Source organism: Pholcus phalangioides, unplaced genomic scaffold (assembly GCF_987345545.1).
Source record: "Pholcus phalangioides strain wild (caught in Gottingen) unplaced genomic scaffold, Ppha-v1.0 ptg000039l_1, whole genome shotgun sequence".
Classification (NCBI taxonomy): domain Eukaryota; kingdom Metazoa; phylum Arthropoda; class Arachnida; order Araneae; family Pholcidae; genus Pholcus; species Pholcus phalangioides.
In genome coordinates, this window is record NW_028301625.1 from 18,468,873 (window position 1) to 18,492,650 (window position 23,778).

Consider the following 23,778-nt stretch of genomic DNA (forward strand, 5'->3'; position numbering starts at 1 on the left):
TATCAAAATCTTACTGTCAATGATGTCAAATAGTTTTTGTTAACTTGATAGATATGTTAAATAACAAAACACTTACTTTTATTTAGATTAAAGGGTTTTATATTCAGAATTACTGAGGAAAAATTCCAATTTTGATATTTTAAATTTTGTGATCTGCCCAGAATTTTATTCCATATAAAAATTCTCATGCAGCATCTGTTAATGCACTAATTAAACTCATTTATTTTCACCTAAAAATTTCTTAGATCAGGGTGTATAAATTCACAGAGCTTTAAAGAGTATTTTCAACCAAAGCAGAGCTGACAAGACTTGATACCCAAAGCATTTTGCACGTTTGAACACAGCTTCAATTGGAAAACCATTGCATTATAAATGCTAGTAAATGTACCATATCATAGTGCAAAAGTAAGAATAAACCAAGTTTGACATATGCAAGCTAGCATTGCCAAATTAAATGACATTTTACTCCTACAATTTAGTATTTTGATCGCTAGATATATTTCAATGTCATGCACAACAAGAGTATCGTTTTAAGTATCAGTGGTTTAGATAATTTAATAACAGAAATCACCATACATATATGATGTAATAAACCTTTTTTTAAACTCTTATCTGCTGTAAAACGAGTACAGCAGATGGTTTATATCAATGCACACATATATAAGCAGTTGAAGAAATTTTGGAAGGTCAAGAATCATTTTGAATCAGAGAATGTCAAATCATTCCATAGTTTTCCCTTTCGTGTTTATGCTATGCTTTATTCAAATTGTATATTTTATAAGAAAGGAAAAAAAAAAAAAAAAAATATATATATATATATATATTGTGCAAAATAATTTTGTAGAGAGTAGACAATTATTTTAGAATCATATTAAATATTTATTCTTTGTATAACAGTCACGTTAAACATTACATGCAATTAACGTGTGCATTTCCAATTGGAATTTTTATATCGAAAAGCAATATTTGAGGTTTTTGACGTGACAGTTTAAACCGTCAAAAACTGCCATGTGTCAAAAACCTGTCAACCCTGGTTACACCCCATATTTTATTTGTTTTTCTTTACAAGTTTTTCAATTTTATTTCACCCACGTCCATCTTGCATCCTTTATTTGATTATCTCATGTATTATATTTTTTGTTCTTTCCATAATTCCTCTACCTACCACATGTTCATTTATGTCTTGGCCCACCTTAGCCATTTTTTCTTTAGGGTTGTTCCCCTCAATAAACAGTGTTTTCGTCCACCTACTTACCTGTTTCTACTGCTTTTGCTCTCCAGTGATATCGAGTCTAACCTCAGTCCTAGGGTCACTCATTCTCCCCAAACTTCCCAAATTCAAATGCGATCAAGTTCCGTTTCCGACCCTTCTAAAGCACCAGACAAGCCTTCCCCCCCTGATTCCTCCATCCTTCACAATATCCAGGATACCCAACTTGCCATACTTAACCAACTCACGCTCCTATCCCAAAAAGCAAGATTCTTTCAGTATTCAACTTAACAGATTATCAGAGCGACTAAGTGGCATAGAAGATAAATTTCTGCATATTGAGGATCTCCAACATCAAGTCTCTGACCTCTCCTTGAACTTTGCTTGCTTCTAAAGTTATCAACCTTGAAGACTGCTCGTGTCGGTCAAACCTAATTTTTCATGACATCCAGGAAGAGGCCTCGCACATTGAATCTATCTCGACCCTTGAATCTAAAATAATTAAATATTGCTCTGATATTCTTGAACTTGAAATTTCCGCCTCTGACATCAACCGTTGCCATAGAATTGGCCCTAAAAGAATCCCTGGTCCTAGACTTTCCATAATTAAATTTAATAAATTCAAAACCAAAACTGAAATTCTAAAAAACGCTTTTAAATTAAAAAACAGTTGTATTTCAATCTCAGAGGACTTTTCACCTGAAACGCACAGGCTACGAGGCCAAATTTGGAGGGCCTTCCAAAAACTTTGTGACTCCGGATTGAAAGTTACTCTTTCACAAGCTTGCTCTTGTCAACAACACAAAATACATTTGGGATCCCAGCATTAATGACATTATCCCGCTTTCCCAAACCCATTCCAGTATTACTCCTCCCTGTGACCTTTCGCTGCCTTCGCTCGTTTTCTCCCTTTAGTCCTCACCTCACGAACCGCCCCCTCTTTAATTTCTTGTTTTCCTCTCCAAAATAAATAATCCTTCACAATTAGCACTGTTAATACAAGAAGCATAATCAATAAAATATCTTCCTTCGAATTCATTCTCTTGGCTCATAATCCCAATTTCCTAGAGGTTACAGAAACATTCTGGTTTTTCCTTCGACCTCACTTCTCCTCCCCCCCCCCCCCTCAATACTTCTCTGATTCACTTCACGACTCTAGTCCCATCTCTTTCTCTGAAAAGCTGGTCTCCTGAATCTTCTAAAAAAACTAAAACCCCACTCTATTGGCCCCGATGGGATCCAAATCATATCCTCAAATTCTGCGCAGATGAAATTTGTAACTATCTCCTCATTATTTTCAACGTCTCACTGAACATATCTAACCTTCCCTCTGATTGGAAAATTAATAAGATAATTCCCATCCATAAATCAGGTTCACTGTCCCACTCTTAATTTTAGACCTATCGCAATCACCTCCACTTGCTGCAAGCTCTTTGAACGAATAGTTGCCAAGGAAATCCGTTCCCATCTCGACTCAACTAACTTTTTCTTTCCCAACCGACACAGATTTAGATCACCGTTATCTGTATCTACCTAGTTAACACTATTCATACATGACTTATCAGACACCATTGACAAAAACCTTCAATCCGATATCATTTTCCTAGATTTTTCTAAAGCATTTGACAGGGTGCCCCATAATAAATTTCTGCTAAAACTCTCAAACCCTGGTCTAAATGTTCAACTACTGAATTAGGTGGAGGCCTTCCTCATTAACCGTAGCCAGTTTGTTTCATTAAAGGGCCAGAACTCCCTATTTCTTCATGTCAAGTCTGGCACACCCCAAGGTTCTGTCTTCTCGCCATTACTATTTTTAATTTATATAAATGACCTACCTGACTCCATAAACTGCCATATCAGACTCTTCGCTGATGATTGTGTCTACAAAACAGTGTCTAATCTTTCAAACCAAAAATCTCTCCAACACAACCTTAACATTTCCAAATGGTGCTCAACCTGGAATTTGCCACTCAACTCCTCAAAAACAGTTTTTATGAAAGTTACCCGTAAAAGATTTTCCTTACTTGATAAACAATTCTTTGATCTCTGAAGTTTCCCATTACAAATACCTGGGCATTTTAATCACTTCCGATCTCCGCTGGAATCTTCATGTTGACTATATTTTTAATGAATGTCTCCAAAAACTCTTTCCTTTGTCGTAACCTGAAAAATTCCACATGTCTGTCACCTGTGCTACCAGGCATATATTCTGCTGCTCTCTTTTATGCCTGTGAAGCCTATTACTTCACCAAACACCAACTCTGGCTATATCGCTATGTTGCAATTTACTGCCATCCTTGAGAGATGGGCTGGAAGCGAAGGCGCTGTCTATTGGTGAGACGACAAATCGTCTCGAGTTCGTTAGGGAAAATATCTTCCTGTGAAGCAAATTAGAATCCCTCCAAAATATGTCCACTCGCTTCATTTTTAACTGTTGGTCTTCATCAGTCTCCATATCAGAACTCAAGCGCCAACTCAATATCCAACCACTCTCCTCTCTTAGACTTCTCTCTTGTAACTTTTCTTTTCAAAATCCTCCAGGGGTTTTTTAATATTGACACTTCCAACATTCTAATTAAACCCTCTCATTTCTCTGTTAAGACTCAATCATTCCCAAAAATTACAGCCCATCTTTGCCTCTTCAGATTGTCACAAATTTAGCTTCTTCCCAAGAACTATTATAGCCTGGAACAACCAACCATCAAATATTGTAGATTGTACTACGATTTCCGAATTTTCCTGTACCATCAACCATCATTTTCATTATACATAACTGCCGCATCCTCTTGTATAGGCCTTGGCCAAACAATATTGAAAAAAATAAATAAATAAAAGTTGTAATTGTTTGTTCCAATGACTTCATTTTTTGTGATGTTTCCATGAATTAGGAAATAGTGCCATGATAATTGTTATTTTGCCCAGACTGGCTATTATTTAAATTCTGCAAGGAAATTTCAAATGTGCTGGATAAGTAAAGTGTCGCCAATTTTATATTTTCAAGTATTTTTTCATGCAAATTTTCAAGTCATTCTGACTAGTGGTTTTTATTTACTGTGTTTTAAAATTGGATATTAAGTTATAATCACTTTCTATTTTGTAAATCATTGCTATTTAATCTATTAATTATGATTCATCAAACACTGTATTCATCTAGTTTTTCAAAATAATTTAGCGAACTAATTAAGCATATTGAAAGTAGCTGGAGAGAACATTTTTATTATAGGGTTAATAACACACAATTTTCAAACACAAAATAATTCTTTGAGTTAAGTTATAAAATAATTAAATTGCACAAAAGTTTGTTTTTATTAAAATGTAAGAAATATTTATAAATTAACATGAGAGAATTTTATTACATTAATAAACATTTTATTATAATTATTAGAAATTTGAATGATTCTTCAGAAATTTTGTTTTTAATGTAAATGATATTTAAACCAAAAAAACCTGTTTTGAAAAAAAAATAAATTTTTTTTTACCAATCCTCTGATTACTATATCACCATATAAATTGTTTAGTACAACGGTGTGTCACCAACCTTTTTCCAAGCTGTGCCATAATCAAGATTATTTTTGATATGCGTGCATTCAAGGTATTTTAACTCGCAGACCATACTTCCCGTTTTCACTGGACACAAGCATTCTCTCCATTCCTGCAAAATATTATTCAGCTGTCCTCTTATTATCACAAAAATGTTCAGTTTGTCACTCTTTTTGGGTTCTAGATCGTTTTTATTTTTGAATTATGAATTTTATTATCATAATGCAGATTTTGTATGCAAGATAGAAGTTCATCTTACCTACACCATGTTGGGAATAGATGCCGGAACCTAAGGACTCAGGTTGCTTTGGCCCTTCCCAATAAACTTATAAGAGGGCAGACCATCCTGAATCTCGTACACATGGGACATCCAGCAACTACCCAAAGATGAAAAACCAAACAGAAGCGCATTGAATAGAAAATCATCGCATAATTATTTTAAGAGTGTCCACTATACTAAATATAGGTTTGGCAGCCTACATAAAAATTGGAGAGAATTTCCTTGATTGCAAAATAGAGTAGAATTTATTTAATTATTGAAAGTTTTTGTGTCCTACTCCTGATACCATGGCACTCCACCCTGGTTTATCAACATCTATCAATTGAATAATCAAGGAAAAATTTAAGCAGGAAATATGACACACCAAGATATTTGACGTGTCAACTTGGAATTTTTTTTTATGAAATGCGCGCGCTACGGCAACTGTCTACGAAAGGACACGTCAGTTTCGGAAAAAGAATATAATGCAAAAAGTACAGTTACATGATGCATGCGAAAGATAATTCTAATGTTAATTCAGCATGTGAGCAACATGGGAAAAGGTAACAAAATATAAGAAAATCTCAGCAAATTTACCCGGTAATGTACTCACATTCGAATACAGTCTTAAAAACAGCTACCCGGTATTTAATTTTGCGTTTTGTCAAAAGAACATATTTAATTACTAAATTATTGCTGTCAAGAGAGTAATTTTATATGTTTGATAAAATGCATTTACGTTAAGTTCAGTCACTCGAGCAACACAGGTGCTGAGTTGAGAAAATTATCCCACTGAAACGTATTCCCTGAATGCTTCATACAAACACACACACAGGTACTAACGGCTCGAACCATGCCTACGGTTTTAACTTATCCAACGTGATTATACGCGTGATCGCAATAACAATAGGGCCATTAGTGTGACGTCACGACCGGCAGTGCTGATTTCAAACAAACATGAGCTGTGTAAGATTATGAACGAAAATGCCATAGGATTTGTGGGCGAGTCTCTGTTTAGATTATTTTTCTAAAAGAAATTATGATCAAATAAAACTTGTACGTTCTTGAAACAGTGGCGTAGCCAGATTTTGGTCGAGTGGGGGAGAAAAATTCGGAAAGCCGCCATTTTTTTGTTCCTGCTTTAGGCGCAAACTTAAAATTATACATTAATAGAAAGAACTTGAAACTTTTCAATTTAAAAAATCAAATTAAATTCATTTTTTTGTAAACAAATAAAATTTGTTTTTATTTGATGTTATTTTTCAAATGAAATTAGTTACTTTTCAATTGATTAATTTATTTTAATTTTTTAATTAATTTCAAAAAATGTAAATTCTATTTTGTTTTGTGTACTTTTAGGGCCGTATTCACTAACACAGTTTCAACTTCAATCGTAGGTTAAACGATAAGCGATCGACACGGATTGGTTAAAATCCTTAATTTAACCAATCCGTTTCGATCTTCACTCCTTCCACCTGCGATTTCAGTTGAAATTGTGTTGGTGAATACGGCCGTAAGAAATATAAACACCAAAAACAACTGGAAAATCGCCCTAAAAGGTGGTTAGAAAACATTTAGAAAAATACAAAAAAACGATAGAATAAAATAAGAAGAAAAATATACAGGACGTCCATAATTATAAAAGACCGTATTTTAAAGTAGCCTACAGGCGAAACCACTCATCAGGAAAATGTGAAATTTTGCGGAGGACTTCATTAAGTGATGGGATATGGGGATTTGTTTCGTGGGAAAAAAATTAGTTGCCTATTTCGCAACCAGAGGGTGTTTTATACCTGTAGTAAACATGTAAATTTATGTGACGTCACGCAGCAGCTGTTATAAAACCTAGAAACATTTGCGGAGATCTGGTTTCTCAATGTGTTTGCTGCTTACAAAGACGATAAGTTTACGAGATCCCGCTTTCTTGGTCAAATTGTTTTGACAAAACAGCAATTCCGCAGTAACTGTTCTACCGAAATATCGGACTTGGTAGAGGATTCGAAAAGATCCAATGAATGTTGAAAACCTTTGGAGTATGATAACGAAATTTGAAACCATGGGATCATTGGCTGTTCGTCCTGGAAGAGGAAGAAAACCCGTTTCTATAGAAGCAGTACAGGAGGTTTCGCTTCAGGTGGAAGAGAACAGAGCTTCAAATTCTCGTGGTAGCACTAGTGAAAAGGCGCGTATACACTAGCGCGCAGATCATGCAATGAAAGCATTCGCAATTGGTTGTTCAGTAATTTGTACGGTGTTGCGAACGATTCTTGAGTTGTTTTCACCGGACCCACCTGGAATCGGTTTTTTCAACGAACACAAAGGAAAGAAAGGAACATAAAGGCGCGTTTGCACACACCGTTTTATCGTACGTTCTGGGGTGAACGCCAAACCGGTCTGAAAATCGTGTCATTTTTTTGGGGTGTCTACACGCAACGATTTTTCAACCGTTTTATCTTGCGATCCAGCTTGTGACTGTTGATGAATGTCCACAATGGAAGACGCGCTCTTGCTATTCACTATTTACCTCTTTACCAATTATATCAGTTGCAGAAGAGCGGGAAGAAAAATAAAAGAAATCGCAGGTCAGAGACATAATTTACTATATTAAAGAATCGATGAAGTGGAGGGAACATAATATAAAATCAAAATACAAAAAAAAAAAACCGAACTATTCACAAAAAAACGAAAATTACCCAACAAAAAAACGTTGGCGCACTGCCATGGGTGGAGATACGCCTGGGGGGATTCACCCCCCCCCCCACCCAGCGTCAAAATTGAAGTCGACAGATGTAATGTATATGCGTATATATGAATTGACATCATCATCATGCCCCCCCAGACTTCCAAGTCTATCTCTGCCTATGCGCAGGGCAAGAAAAATACGTACAAAGGCAAAAAGTTCATAAGGCAAAAAGTGCCCTGAAATATGTCTTCTGATACGTGGATTTTATAGACTCCTTTGAATGTTCGCAGACCATTTCAACTTTCGGGGGTCGCCGAGAGATGTGCAAGAAGTTTGACCGTTTTCTTCGTAATTGTTTACTTAATCCGAGGTGGCCTCGGTCCGATCCTCCTCGAATTATCGAAAGACTACCGTAACTCTCTACTTGAGTTAAAATACCACTTTCAGAAGTTCCTCGATAAGCAAAATGGATTATGGCGTGGAAAACATTTCGTACTGCCCTCAGCCCGAAATTCCGTATCTACATATATAAAAAGTTTTAGGTGCCAATACTGATCAAAAAAGGTTTTTGACCAGTTCAGCAATTGCAGATCACAAAGTTATAATTAAAAGAAGTACTTTATTTATACAGCCAAACACGGTTAAAATGATATCGAAGATTCTGCGAAATTTTTTTGGTACAAACGATTCGTCCTCAGTAGAGCCCGGAAGTTCAGCCAAAATGCCATAAATGCTTTTTTTTACTTATTTTTAAACTTTTCCAGTAAAAATGCCTTTTTTGAAATTATCGTGCCATAAATGCCTATTTTAACAGTTTTAAGTTTATTAGTGAATTTCAGAGGCATAATCTGTAAAACTTGAATATTATGGGCATTGAAAGCTTCAAAAAAAATCGCTCTTTTTAAAATTTTACAAATCTCAGTATTAGGGCCCTTTCACACGGAGCGGATGCGGGTCCGGAAGAAGTTTTAACAATTGGAATATACTGCGCCTTTCAGACGAGCCGAAAAATCTCCGCACCTAGGAAATGTTCATGCGGGTCCGGACGTCGTCCGCATGTGTCAAAACCTAAGTGCGGGCTCCGCATCCGCACATAGAAGTTTTGACAATAGGTTTATTCGGAGCTATTCAGACGATGCGGATGCGGAGCGAATTCGTCCGCATCTTTGGCTACTTTTTGAAGGTGATTTTTCACGGAATTTTTTTAATTATTTGTCATAAATACCCTTAAAAACACCATATGATGGTCCCTGCTCATTAATATAATGTACCTACATACGTCTATCCCTCCGTTTCCTTCTGAGATGGAGATATAGCAACTTCAACTGCCTTTTGTCCATATTTCACAATTTTATACAAAAAACCTGTCAACAACGGCCACTGACGGGACCAAAATTATAAGCCGTTCTGTTCATTACGAATATTTAATTGACTACATACTTTAATAACTTTTAAATTTAATTTAAAAATTTTAATTTTTTTCTTTTTAAATTTTTAAAATTATTTAAAAATATAAATATCTGAAATATTATTTTAAATATTTGTTATTTTTTTACATTTTTAATCTGTTAATTTTTTTAAACTTTAAAAAAAATACTTTTATTAAACAACGTTATCCACGTACGGTGTTCACTCAGGGCCGGATTAAGACGTTTGAAGACCCTAGCACTTGAATATTTTTGGTGGTTCCCTCGATACCTACAAGTATATTTTACTCAATATTTAGTCTATAAACTTAAAAAAATGAAATTTTATATTTCAGAAGTGACTAATCTAAGGATGGGATTTCACTCTAAAAGGTTTATGAAAGTTATTTTATAAAACTTGAAAAAAGCAACTAATAAATTGCAAGTGCAACCGATAAATTTATTAGTTGCTTTTTTAAAAGAATTATTATAAAATTTTTATAGTGTAATCCGTACTTGAGGCCGGGATTATACTATAAAGTTTTGTAAAAGATCTTTTATAAAAGTTGAAAAATTCAACCAATAGGCGCATCGATTGCATTCAAGCAAATGCAACCGGTGATCTTAATGGTTGAATTTTTCACGTTTTATCAAAGAGCTTTTACAAAACTTTTATAGTGTAATCCCGGCCTAAGACAGACTTGTGATGTGAATATTTCTAAGCACAGACATTTTGAAAGTCCCAACCCCTCCCTTTTTTTATACTTGCAAATTCTTTGATATTTGCTGAATTTTTTTTTTTTTTTTTTGGAACATCGAATGTTTTGGATGTTTTTGGATTGGATTTTTTGAACATTGGATGTGTTTTTGGAATTTTCTTTCATATTTTTCCGAAAAGACAGATTTTTTTTCAAAATTTTTTGAAAATATTTTAAGATATTTTCTCCCATCGACTACTTGTGAGGATCGGAATGGAGGCATCTTTAGGCTCAATGATAAAAACCACCAAAGAATGCCTCTAGGCTGCCTATGGGCACTGAATCAGGGGTGTAGGAGAAGAATAATTACAAAAATTGCGAAAAAACAGTTTTTATGCACGAATTTCGAACTAAAGATGCGGGCGATTCGTCCGCATCTTCAGCGCTCGTTTGAAAGGGTATGCGGACCCGCGTCCTGCATCCGCATCCGCTCCGTGTGAAATGGGCCTTACTTATCGCCGCCCTCCCCAGCCCCATTTAGACGCAACTAAGTGATCTGAGCGATTGGTGTTGGCATGTATTAATATTGCTTTGACCGGATATTAGCCGTGAATGATTTTGTTTCAGATGAACGCAGTCCGTGTTAGAAAAGCGGAGGAAAGTTAGAAATTTGTTTCTCCTCACAGGCTTCATATAATATGTCTCGCTCAGGCATTGGACTGCGTTGTATGTGTATAGTGGACCGATGATTGTCCGAAGAGGTCTTGAATTGACAACATGGCTTATGGAAGGCGGAATAGGAGCAAACAGGGCTCTGGGGCCCATGTTGTTTGGCTTTATTTTTTGCACCACAAATGCACTGCAAACAACCATGGTTATTTATTAAACATGCACATTTAAAATCGATTAAATTGACTAGAGTTCCCCCTCATGGGTGTGTGACAGATGCGGTCATACAGGGCCCCACGCTTGAAGTAGTCTTATATACGTAGTAATACAAAAAAAAAATATTTTTTTCTTTTTACAAAAATAGAACACGATAGCCATGTTCCAACTATAGAAATGACAATGATTATTCAAAATGATACGACAAATAAACGAGAATCATTCGCAACTCGAGATAGCTCCACAGATCATTATCCCTACCGACCCCGCGTCTGGTAATCGTGGCCCTGGAATTGGCCTAATCCTGACGGTCTAGTAATATTTTATTTTTGTTTTGAAATCCATTCAACTTAAATAATAATGCAGTTATTATACATTGTAATTAAAATAATAGACGGATTAAGTACAATCGATTTTTCAGCTATTTTTTGGGCCCTTAATTTTTAGTTATTTGTAGTTTGTTTTTTTTTTCATTAAAATTATGTCTTTTTTTTGTGCCTATTTTATTCATTTTTAGTGCCTTTTTGCCTGCCTATTTCGACCATCTTTAGTGCCTAAACTTCCGGGCTCTAGTCATTACAAGCGAGGCTGACGTACTTATTTTTTTGATCAAAAATGTAATCAGATGAAATCAAATAATGTAAATAAAGTGCTCATTGACCGTAATTGATCTAGAACAGTACGGTGAATTGGGATCATAAATACGAGGCATCACCAATTTTTGATAAAAATATAACCAATTGTAGGTAGAATCATCGAAAATTGGGAAAAATGGAGAATTTTCTTAAAAAGACATGCCATAAAAACAAAAGAAAGAGTGACAAAAAAATGAATCATTGTAACCGAGGGCGTTGAATTTCTTCGACGTTGTAAGCAACGTTCATGAAAATTCTTCTGTATGGGAATTAGTCATTCCGCCAAGAATTGTTGTTATAGCCAAATTGTCATTAAAACCGCGATCGTTATGAATGAGTCTGACTGGGAAAAATAAATTCAGGAAATTAAAATAAAATACAGTGGATCCCGCTTATAACGTTTTTCAAAAAACCGCCATGAGGAAACGTTGTAAGCGGGAAAACGCTTTTAACGGGAAATCTCAATTAGAATTACCTAGACTCCCAAAATTAGTTGCATCAAGCGGGAAAACGTTATAAATGGGAACGTTATAACCGAGATCGACTGTACACGAAAATTCATTCCATAAAAAAGGGTGCGAGGAAGGAAAAAACTGACGACGAAACGGAAACGCGTTTACACGCACCCTTTTATCGTAGGATTTCACGGAAAACTATTGCTCGGCCACCAGATTTTTTGACGCGACCTTGAACCACTTGACCTTCGATTTTTTCCGTCTACACGACACCATCTTATCGCAGACACTCCCTCTTTTCCCCAAAACGGACGACAAAACGCTGCGTGTAAACGGGCCTTAAGGGGCCTACACACGTTCAGTTATGCCTGCACAGTTATACCTGTACAGGCATAACTGCGCAGGCATAACTGAACGGTTCGATGCATCCACACCATTCAGTTATACCTGTGCAGGCGAAGCTTCTGGAACCGGTTCTAGGCAATCTGTGGGGATATTTTCGTTCTTCGATCTCTGTCTTCGCGGTCTTTTGATCAGTTCGGATTTTTTCATAGTCTATAAAGTTCGGAATTTTCTAGTATGATTTCCACAGATGATGCTTTGGGTGTAGTTGGATTGGTTATGGCACTTAAAGTTATTGACTCAAAAAAAAGAAAAAAACGGGTAACATGGTGCAAAGATTGGTGAATGATCGCTATAACGTGAGGTTGTTGTAACGAGCGTCAACTGTCTACGAAAACAAGCATCGTTTCTCCTCTGAATATACGGATAAGGGATACATGCTCCTCCAGCATCGTTTGGTAGCATTTTTTTCCCGCGATAGCGTCGATTTAAAAAAAAAAAAAAATTGACTTGGAAAATTTTTATGGTAACTCACTTAGTGTTTTTCTTTGAAAGAAAACAATGCATTTTTCGCGCGACCTCTTAAGATTAATTCAAGTCAATTCGAAATTGACTTATGGTATGTATATTAATAGTATTACTCAATATATGATATAATTATATTATCAATCGTATATCTCTCTTTCTCTCTCTCAGAATTTTTCGATTGTTTTCTTACGTTTAAAACTAGCGTAATTTCATCTGAATTTTTTCTTTCAATGTTTGAGCTGAAAGTTGAAATTCGTTGCAATCTGACGAGATGTGCTCAAAAAACAAATTCAATGAGATTCATTAAGAATTACATGTAAAAGAAAATAATAAATTTATTATTTTCCCGTGAGTGATTTTTGTCCCGTTGATGCTTGCCGGTTTTCGGTCAAGAAAGGAGTGGGAATCCGGCGTTTGAAATTGCAAACAATTGCAAACATTAACTGACTCGTATAAACACCTGCTTGATTTCTAGGAATCTTGATTTCTAAAGGAACTACATGTGAAAGAATACTAAAATAATCTGACGTTATATACGGGGCCTCTAAAATCTCCAAGAACCCTGGTTAAAAACCTCTTCTCTAAATAATCAATAAACAATTAATAGTCATAGCACATTATTTGAATACAGAGTTTGTGTGCTTCGGTGCATAATTTCGGGCAAATTTATTGAAAAGAGTGATTTCAGAAACAAAATTGCGAATTTTAACAATGGTCGAAATATTTCTAAAATTTTATTTCGATTTTTTTATTCGATATGAAATTGTAAGAAAATATCGTGAAAGTTAGGCCATTAGAAGATTTTCTTCTAATTAAATGGAATCCCTCTCCAAAACATGTTATTCAGTTATTATTGTTCTATTACATTATCAGTGAAAAAAGAAGAGGGAAGAAAGTAGGGCGAATATAAGAAAGCGGGAAAAAATAACTGCACAGTTATACCTGATGGCCCATACACACGCTCAGTTATACCTGCGCAGGCATAACTGTACCCTGTGTGTAGGGCCCTTAAAGGTCCCTACACACGCTCAGTTATACCTGCGCAGTTATGCCTGTACAGTCCAACTGTGCAGGCATAACTGAGCGTGTGTAGGGGCCGTCAGTTGACCTGCGCAGGCGACCTGAAGGGAATGGTTTTTCGATTCGGTATAACTGTGCAGTTATGCCTGCGCAGGTATAACTGAGCGTTTGTATGGGCCATCAGGTATAACTGCGCAGTTTTTTTTCCCCGCTTTCTTATATTCGCCCTTCTCTCTCTTTCTTCCCTCTTCTTTTTTCACTGATAATGTAATAGAACAACTGAATAACTTGTTTTGGAGAGGGATTCCATTTAATTAGAGGAAATTTTTCTAATGGCGTAATTTTCACGATATTTTCTTGCAATTTTATATCGTTTAAAAAAATCGAAATAAAATTTTAGAAATATTTCGACCATTGTTAAAATTTGCAATTTTGTTTCTGAAATCACTCTTTTCAATAAATTTGCCCGAAATTATGCACCGAAACACACAAACTTTATATTCAAATAATGTGCTATAACTATTAATTGTTCATTGATTATTTAGAGAAGAGGTTTTTAACCAGGGTTCTTGGAGATTTTAGGAGCCCCGTGACATCAGATTATTTTAGTATTCTTTCACATGCACTTCCTTTAGAAATCAAGCAGGTGTTTATACGAGTCAGTTAATGTTTGCAATTGTTTGCAATTTCAAACGCAGGATTCCCACTCCTTTCTTGACTGAAAACCAGCAAGCATCAACAGGACAAAAATCACTGCAATTTATTATTTTCTTTTACATGTAATTCTTAATGAATCGCATTGAATTTGTTTTTTGGACACATCTCGTCAGATTGCAACGAATTTCAACTTTCAGCTCAAACATTGAAAGAAAAAAATTCAGATGAAATTACGCTAGTTAAACGTAAGAAAACAATCGAAAAATTCGTTGAGAGAGATATACGGTTGATAATATAATTATATCATTGAGTAATACTATTAATATACATACTATGCTTCATAATGAGTCAATTTTTTAATTGAGTTGAATTAATCGTAAGAGGTCGCGTGAAAAAGCAGTTTTCTTTCAAGGAAAAACACTATGTAAGTTACCGTAAAAATTTTCAAGTCAAAAAAATTATTTTTTTTAAATCGACGCTATCGCGAAAAGAAAATACTATCATACGATGCTGAAGGAGCATGTATCCCCTATCTGTATATTCAGAGGAGAAACGTGCATGTTTTCGAAGATACAGTGGACGCTCGTTATGAGAACTTCACGTTATAGCGATCATTCACGTTATAGCGACAAAGACTGGTAGGGTAAGTCCCAAATGTTTTATGTTTTACTAATATAACGACCGACCCAATCAGGCCCGACCACAACCCCAAGTCTCCCCCCCGCTACGACCTTGCTCCAAATATAACGTCCATTCTCGACGAGACGAAGGGGTCGTTATATCGGGCGTCGATTGTAATACCAAAATTTCTCTTTTATTGCCCATACGTATTGTCATAATCACTGTAGATATGGATAGCATTCTTGATAAGCATGAGTAGGCAGTAGTGCCTTTTACTTAAGTCATGAAAATCGGTCATTATGAGAGGTTTTAGTAACATCAAAATACATTATTGTACTTATGGTGTAGATTCAACAAACATCTTCCGTTACAGCAGTCTTCCTCAAAGTGTGCGTCGCGGCTCTTGAGCGTCACCCCCTGCTCCTTCCCACCCACATCCTGCCGCAGGGCACAGAGGCTATTCTCTTTGCCGAGCCGCCACTATATTGAATTTTTTAACGTGGGAAAAAAGAATGATTAGAATCATCTCGGGCTCTGAAACCAGAATCCTGATCCCAATCCCATCTTTGTGGGGGTTGGGGGGAAATGGCTCGAATAATGACAATATTCATTAGTAAAACCAGCCCCCGGGGATGCAGGACCCCAGATGGTGTGGAGATCTGTGACAGTAGGCTTTACCGTTCAATTTACAGTTACAATACACCTGGAATGTACAGCGCACATTCAAAGGGAGAAAAAAACACTTTAGCTCTGAAGAAACAAGTACGAATTTCTGTGTGCAATATTAGTTTTTTTTTTTTTTTTTTTTTTGCCCAAGGCCCATATTTACAAAGGCTTCCTTGGTAAAATCAAAGCGCTTGCAGAGAACCTCTTCAAGCGCTTTGGGTAAAATGGTCTGAGTTTTCGAAAACTGATGTTTTCCTCTCGTCCTCCCATCACCCCCTTGTGTCCATTCATAGCCTGAATAGTCCTACTTTGGGAAACACCGATTTCAACACTCCACCAGAGTTTAGTTCAGAGTTCAGTTTAGTTTTCACGACTCTAGGTTTATAATGACGAGTGATCTTCGAAACGGGCAGCGCGAATGTTTGGAAGAATTCATTGAAATGTATAGGAATAAGAAATGCTTGTGGCAGGTGAAAACTAAAGATTGCCATAACAAAATTAAGAGAGATGATAGTTATGAGAGATTGGTGTGGAAAATGAGAGAAATAGATCCTCCAGCGAAAAGAGACAGTGTTGTTAAAAAAATAAACAGTTTGCGAAGCAATTTCCGAAAGGAATTGAAAAAAAAGAAGCTTTGAGTGGGTATCTTGATCCATTCTGAGAAAATTATGCCAATCTTTTGGTGCAAATCTCAATTCCTGTAATAATTTAACGTGCGAATATTGTCGCCTTTTTTTTAAACCAATCTTTGTACCACGTCACCCGTTTTTTTCTTTTTTTTTTTGAGTTAATAACTTTCAGTGCCGTAACCAGTCCAACTACACCAAAAGCATCATCTGCGGAAATCATACTAGAAAATTCCGAACTTTATAGACTATGAAAAAATCCGAACTGATCAAAAGACCACGAAGACAGAGATCGAAAATATCCCCACAGATTGCCTAGAACCGGTTCCAGAAGCTTCGCCTGCACAGGTATAACTGAATGGTGTGGATGCATCGAACCGTTCAGTTATGCCTGTACAGGTATAACTGTGCAGGCATAACTGAACGTGTGTAGGCCCCTTTAAAGGAAGTTTGTGTACCCACAAGCGGATTAGAACCACTGCAGGGGGGCGTGCGTTGCAAGATCGGCGCGTTAGTGTATACGTGCCTTCAGGCGTGAAACCACGTTCAACTGTTCATAATATTATGTGGTTTATCCTCCGATATTATCCGTACTTTCACTTGTGCAGCGGTTGCTTCCACATGATTATGACGCTTGACTCGTTCAGGGCCGGATTAACCATTAAGCAAAATAAGCACGTGCTTAGGGCATAAGGAGAAAAGGGGCACCACAAAAAATGATAAAATAGTACATAATGCACAATTTTTTCCCCCATCATCAACCATTCAATAAAAAATCCTAAAATTTTGAGCTCACTTGATTTCACGTAGAATTTACGTAGAAGAAGGTTTTTATCGAAAGGTTGACCAAGGCCACAACTATAAGAGGGCAAGGGGAGGGTCTGTTCCTGCCGGTGCTGGAACAGGAACGGCGTCAAGTTTACTTCTCTCCCTTAAAAATGATTAGAAGGGGTGCCATAATGAATACAGACCCCCAAGCGATAGAGTAAATTTTCGTTTCTACTTACGGTCCTGAGGGTGACGAAAGCAGAGAAACTAAGTTAATAATTGTTAACAAGAATTCGCGTTTGCTGCTCAATTTTCGGCTTAAAATTTCGCTATATTTCCATAAAGTAAGCCCATATCCATACAACAGCATCATAGGCCCTCGGGTAAATTATATCTTTCTCAGGTCCTCCCCACTTAGCTATACATACCTGCCTCCCTAGTTTGCATACTTACTCTCTCCAAAATTTTAACCAGATCAAATTGTTATGAAGCCTTCCCGGCACTGAAGGTTCCTGAGTCGTGGCATCGCAGGCTTCAGACAAAAATTTTTAAGGCTGAACGCATAGTGAAACGGAGAGCAAAGCAACGATGGGAGAAGAGATCCGAGCAGTGAAATCAAACACACTGATTCCAATGCGCCTGCGTATAGTGGAGCGCACCGCCACAGAGCGGGAACTCCGCGACAAACGATAAAAGCAGCGCATTCAAAATATTTTGTTTTCGCCGCTCTGCTCGCTTGTATGTAGCTTCAAGATGGCCGTCGAAGGGCTTGTTTTCGCTGTTAAAAAGCGGTAGTGAGGTCAAAAATGTCACCAGAATCGTTGATGTTAAGTTCTCGACGTACTTCAAAATGGTGTGGACGGTCAAATGAAAACAGCAAGTACCCGAATATAATTTTCATATATTTCCCGTCAAATTTTTTTCGTGTGCACGTGCTTAACCAAACCGAAAATGATTTATATTTTGAGTTTTAAGCCGTGTGTGGGTAAATGTATTTGAGTAGTTGGGTAAATGTATTTGAGTAGTTGGGTAAATGTATTTGAGTAGTTGGGTAAATGTATTTGAGTAGTCTGAATTAAAAATTATATATGCTTCTTTGGAAAAATTGGCAAGTTTTATTTGTTTGTTTATTTTCTGTGTACCGTTAATATTTACATACTGGAAGCGTACCAAATGTTTTTATGCTGGATTTTTGGGTGTCAATAATTACGTTTCTTGTGTAAAAAAAATGAAACAATGAAAAACCAACAAGTATTTCTACAAATACAACTATTAAGGGGGGATTTTCCACTTCTACCCTTCCGCCTATGCTAATAATACAAATTTAAACGGTGGGGGGGGGGGGGGCTTTGATAAACTTGATATTCTTTACTCATAAATTTAGTAGAAAATATTATTGATCGTTCGAGAAGTGATCGCACTCAAGTGTCGCGGGAAAAGATGTAGGGAGGAAAGCGACCAAAATATGAGGAATATTTCCGTAGTTTATATTTAAAAATAGTGATATTCACACAACACTATTATTTCTAAACTGTTTTCTGAGCAATGATTTTTATAATTATGAAATTTTTAATCATTCTTTAATTTAAAAAACTAAGCTGTGTGTGTGTGTGTGATTGCGAGTTTCTATTTGATACTCTCTGCTACATAAAACGCCCCCACTATGTGTACTATATTCCTTGCTCGCAGCTATATTCTCGTGTCGCTTCTCTTCCTTCTCATTCGTCGCTTTGCTCGCTGCTTCCACTATGTTCTTAGCCTTATTCTTCTGAACCCCCTCCCTCCAAATAAAAATACCTGCTTAGGCGTACGCAGAATTTTCTCGAGGGGGTTTCAGATTTTTTTCCTTCTGGGGGGGGGGGTTTGCTTTTTTTCCCTGCAAAATAAACACTATAATCAGGCCCGGACTTAGGCAGGTGCGAAGGTGACCGGGCCGCAAAATTTAGGGGGGCCGCAATTTTCCCTGAAAGAAACCCTTTTCTTCTGAAATGGGAAATATTTGAGAAAAATTTAATTTTTTTCCCTGAAACTTACATTTTGGGGGTAAAAGAAGCAGCTTCCAGTTTGAACCCCAATAACATCAAAGCGCTGAGTTGATAGCCATTGCAATTAATGGAGGAATTCCGAAGAGCATATGTGTAAACTTCTATTGGTATCAAACCCCTCCCCTTAATATTTGTAATATGAATAGAAATATTGGGTTTTATAGCCGCCTTTCCATACCAATATTTTTGAACCCTCCCAATATTTCCAATGAGGGTCGCAACTAGATGTTTGGCCAGTTGGGGAAAAGCACGCATTTTGGCTCCCCTCTCTAATATTGAAGAAGAGGTTAAAAAGTGAAATTTGTCTCTCTGATCTGGCACCTGGGACACCAGAATCGCTTACCTCCCCCCCCCCTTCCCCCGCAGTTACGGCCCTGTTTCCAGTACACAATGAAAATGAATATAATAATAATTTAAAAAAAGACTTCTTTGTCACAACATTGTTTTCCCTTCAACATCCTGATTTTGATCTACATAACACTGCCTGCACAATTTTCGTTGCATGCTGTAACCCAAAATACTTCGGTTCGCAACTCGGGAAGTTCGTAAATCGGGGAGTAATTATATACATTTTTTTTGAAGGGACCGCAATTTTTTTCTTTGTTTTGCACCGGGCTGCGAAATTCCTAAGCCCGGCCCTGACAATACTCTTGTATACTCAACAATACTACAACTATTGTATACAAGAGTATACAATACTCTTGTATACTCTTGACAATACTCAACAATAATCTTGGCTCAAAAGTGGGGGAGGGTTAGAACCCCAACCCCACTTGCGCACACCAATTCCTGCTTGCCGATTTGCATAGCCTACTTACAGAGCCCGGCTTTGATTTGATGGGGGAGGCACCCTAGGCAAGAGACATTGGGAAGGGCCTCTTTCGACTGTGGTTGAAGAGGTTTGGTTCGACAGAAAATACAACACACGTTGCTTGTAAACACATAAAAAAGGTGATATGTGTGTGGATTATTTTAAATGGTAAATGTAATGTAAAATTCTCCATGAAATATCTTACAATAAATGTTTTTTTTCGCACTCTCATATGAGCAAATCATTGATAATGTCATAAAAATCTAATTTTTGAGTTATCTCAGCTTCAATGCACAATGAAGCTAAATGAGATGACAGTTTTTCTTGTAAAAGATTTGATCGAACTGATGATTTTATCCTTTTAATAAGAAAAACAATTTTTCTCTAGAACAGTTTGATATATTGGTGATGTTGTCAATGATGATTCAATGCTGCCTCAAAATTTCGAAACGTCCCTTCTAAACCTCTATCGTTATTTAACATTTGGGACATTGTGTCACCAACCTGAACCAAGGATGAAGATTGTTGCAGTCCACCTAAAAAAGTGTTTGCAGGATCAGATGCATCAAGTTTCGCATTTAACAAATATAACAGAATCTTCATGAAGGTTTGAGCATTTCGTCACATATGCAAACTTTTTTGTCATCATTTCATAAATCATTTTATGTTCAAAAAGATGTGAAATTGAGGAATCGAACAAAAGACTGTGGGACATTGAAAAGTGTTTTTGTCGTGAAGTTAATATTGCAATAGGGGCATTATATACGTGCTGTGCAAAGTCTATTACTGATTGGTATATTATTAAAACTCATGTTTAATAGGATTTGTGATAATAATGGACACTTTGGAAATAGTATGATGTGATTTAAGGGAAAATTCTTTGATTTTCTTTACCAAATAGAATTTATATAAGTTTGAGTAGAATATATATACTATTACAAATTAGGCACACCCCCCCCCCCAACTTCGGAGCTCCTGGGCAAATGCCCATGTTTCCCATGCGGAAATCCGGCCCGGCATACTTACACTCGAAAATTGCAAACAGATCTAATTGTCATGAAGGGCCATGGGTTAAGGTTAAGAGTAAATGGGACGGGGGCGGGGCACCAAAATCACTTGAGTGCTTAGGGCCTTCATATGGGTTAATCCAGCCCTATCTGTAATGAATTTATAAAAAACCATGGATCCCATATCCTATAACATGGCTCCTGGGCTGGGATCTCTGGTACGCCTTCAGGCTAAACTTTTCATGCCCCCCCCCATAAGTAGTTTATAATGTGGGAAAACACACAAAAAAAATGATAAAATTATCGTTTCGTGTCGCTCCCCTCTAGTTGCGGCCCTCGGGAGAAAGCGGGTTTTATGACCCGGGCGTCGGATCAGAGGGGGTGGGCACCAAAATGCGTGCTTGCCCTGGCTGACTAAGCATCTAGTTGCAGTCGTTGCAGTCCTGTCTACTCTTGTGGGAAGGACCGCAACTAGTGGGGGGGGGGGGAGAGTGGCGCCGGACCAGAGAGGGCACCAATTTCAACTTTGAACCATCAACATTAGTGAGGGCGACAAAATGTGATTTTGCCCGGCTGACCAAGCATCGACCCTGTTGCGACCCTTCATGTGGGAAGGAGCAGGAGCCTATGGGGGTCTACCCAGGGACGTGGCGTGCCTTCTCGGGGCCCCGGGGCAGACTTTTAGGGGCCTCCTCAAAAGATTTATTATCATGCAAAACAAGTGTATATTTTTTGTAAGCTCCCTCCCATTTGCTCGAGGCAGTACTCTGGGTACCCCAGCCCTTTTATGGGCCAGGGTCCACCCGGGGGCTCAGAATAATAGGATTTGGTGAACTTTTTTTCGGAGCATTTTTCATACAAATTATTAGGTGAGCATTTCCAGCCAGAAGGGAGTGGGGGGCTCAGATATATCACTTTGTTCGGGTGCCAGTGCCGTCCTAAGAGCACCATGGGCCCCCGGACCAAGTGATTTTTTCTGAGGCCCTACCAGGCAAATTTACATGCATGTTTCTCGAAAATTTTAACTATATCTCATTTTTGGGAGGCCCCTTTTCTCTTGAGGCCCCACGGGCCGTGCCCGGGTGGGTCCATGCGTTAAGACGGTACTGCTGACAGGGCTCCATCCCTGGGATCCGGGACAATAACCATCATTTTTTCATGCAATGAATTCATTACAGAAGGGTTCGTGAAAAGTCGGGCTTGGGGTCCGCTAAAGATCTCAGCTTAAGGCCCTGCTCCAGGATATGGGGAGAGAGATGTGGAATTCACAAAAATAAAGAAAAAACATTCTAAAACACGTTAAAACTACATTTGAAAATGTAGATTAATTTAAAATTATTCTACAGCATATTCCACTTAACACGTTCCCACTTAAAAAGTTTTCTCACTTAGTACGACTTATTTTCGTAATCTCCTAACTTTTACTAACACTTATTGAAATTTACGTTTAAAACGTTTTCCCGAAAATCGTTTTTCATGAGTTTTTGGAAAACGCTATAAGTGGGGTGCACTGTATATGAGCTCTTCAATGTTATCACTTGTTTAAGACCAAGAGTTTATTGCCACAAACAAAATCTAAGATTGCAATCTCAATATTTGAATATTCAAATTCGAAATTCAAAAAGACGCTCTGGAATAGGGGTTGTGTCGAATATTAACAACACTAGCTGCAATCAGCCTAAACCTCAGATATAATTTATTTAATAGTAGGCAATGAACTACTGGGGCTGTAAACAACGTAGCCTACATCCTTAATCTTCGGAAATTTGTGCTCTTAAATGTTTTTATGCATGAATTCTTTATTCTTGAACAGGGTCGCGGTTCTGGACAATTTTCAAGTGTAAGCGAATGATGTTTTGGTGAGAAAAATCGCTCCCTTTCAGTTGGCGCATTTTGCGGCCGCGTAGTTCGCAGGATTCAAGATCCGGCTCTGTTCATGAAACAAAATATCTCTGATGTTGGTACTGTATTAGGTGAATAATTAGATTGAGAAAAAAGTCAGAGAGAAACGTCTTACACTTTTTCGGAAGTTCAGTAGTAAAAATTATCAAAATTTGGAATTTATATATTGTATGTACGTCTTCCGGAATATATGAGAGTATGATTCGGAGATGGGGGTGGTGTTTATGAATGAAAATTTCGAAGTTTTCAAGTCTCCCTAGGGAAACATCATGGCATGACAGTTCAGAGGTTCCCAAGAAGGAACGCATTTAACGCTCCGAACGACAGTCGATGTTGCCTCGCCCCGGGGCAATCGTCATCTAGAGATATCCATTCTACAGTCTACTATGGAACATCAATAGTGGAAGCATCGCCGAATGAAACTACAAACATTCACCTTGTGCACACTATTGGTACCCCAGATTAGATGGTAACTCCAACGAGAGGGAAGGCTTTCAAGAAATTGCTAGATACCTTTCCTACTCCCTCTTATCGTTTGATGCTCTAAGCATGTTTTTTTTTGGTTAATATAGCCCTGTTACGAAGGTTTTAACAACTGGATGTTGCGGAGATATATTTTGGAAAGAGAGAAAATTCAACTGCCCCTGCGGGGAATCGAACCCACGTCCTTTCACTTTCCGGGTGAACGCCCTAGACCACTAGACTACAGAGGCACCGAATTTCTCAATCTTTCCTTCTTCGCAACATCCAGTTGTTAAAACCTTCGTATGATAGCGGAGAGTGACGTCATCATTGTGTAAGTCGCCATCTGGTGGCAACGTCAGCAGTTGTGAGCTTGGCCTGAGTCTGGTCCAGCCGTCCATGTACGGTCCCTTTCAGTGTACACGAGCTCCAAGGAAAGATTGAGAATTTCGGTGCCTCTGTAGTCTAGTGGTCTAGGGCGTTCACCCGGAAAGTGAAAGGACGTGGGTTCGATTCCCCGCAGGGGCAGTTGAATTTTCTCTCTTTCCAAAA

General features: G+C 37.6%; 2 protein-coding genes and 2 non-coding genes across 6 annotated transcripts in view; 2 read left to right on the forward strand and 2 right to left on the reverse strand.

Moving 5' to 3' along the window:
* Creld (Cysteine rich with EGF like domains) overlaps positions 1–5,857 on the reverse strand; it is a 164,188-nt gene extending 158,331 nt beyond the window's left edge. Inside the window, exon 1 of one of the 3 annotated variants that reach the window (XM_089254047.1) lies at positions 5,623–5,857. The gene's annotated coding sequence lies outside the window, so the exon portion shown is untranslated. Of the gene's footprint in view, positions 1–5,606 lie in introns of all 3 variants that reach the window. The other 2 variants (XM_089254046.1, XM_089254045.1) reach the window with 2 other exon arrangements.
* Positions 5,858–17,778: 11,921 nt separating this feature from the next.
* The window catches only part of LOC149065646 (glycine receptor subunit alpha-2-like), a 56,135-nt gene continuing 50,135 nt past the window's right edge, over positions 17,779–23,778 (forward strand). Inside the window, exon 1 of the mRNA XM_089253840.1 lies at positions 17,779–17,879. Within this exon, the coding sequence (XP_089109966.1) occupies positions 17,806–17,879 (74 nt within the window). The 5' untranslated portion in view covers positions 17,779–17,805. The remainder of the gene's footprint in view (positions 17,880–23,778) is intronic.
* Positions 23,404–23,477, reverse strand: TRNAS-GGA (transfer RNA serine (anticodon GGA)). Its single transcript has one exon. It is a non-coding gene; the product is annotated as a tRNA-Ser (tRNA).
* Positions 23,681–23,754, forward strand: TRNAS-GGA (transfer RNA serine (anticodon GGA)). Its single transcript has one exon. It is a non-coding gene; the product is annotated as a tRNA-Ser (tRNA).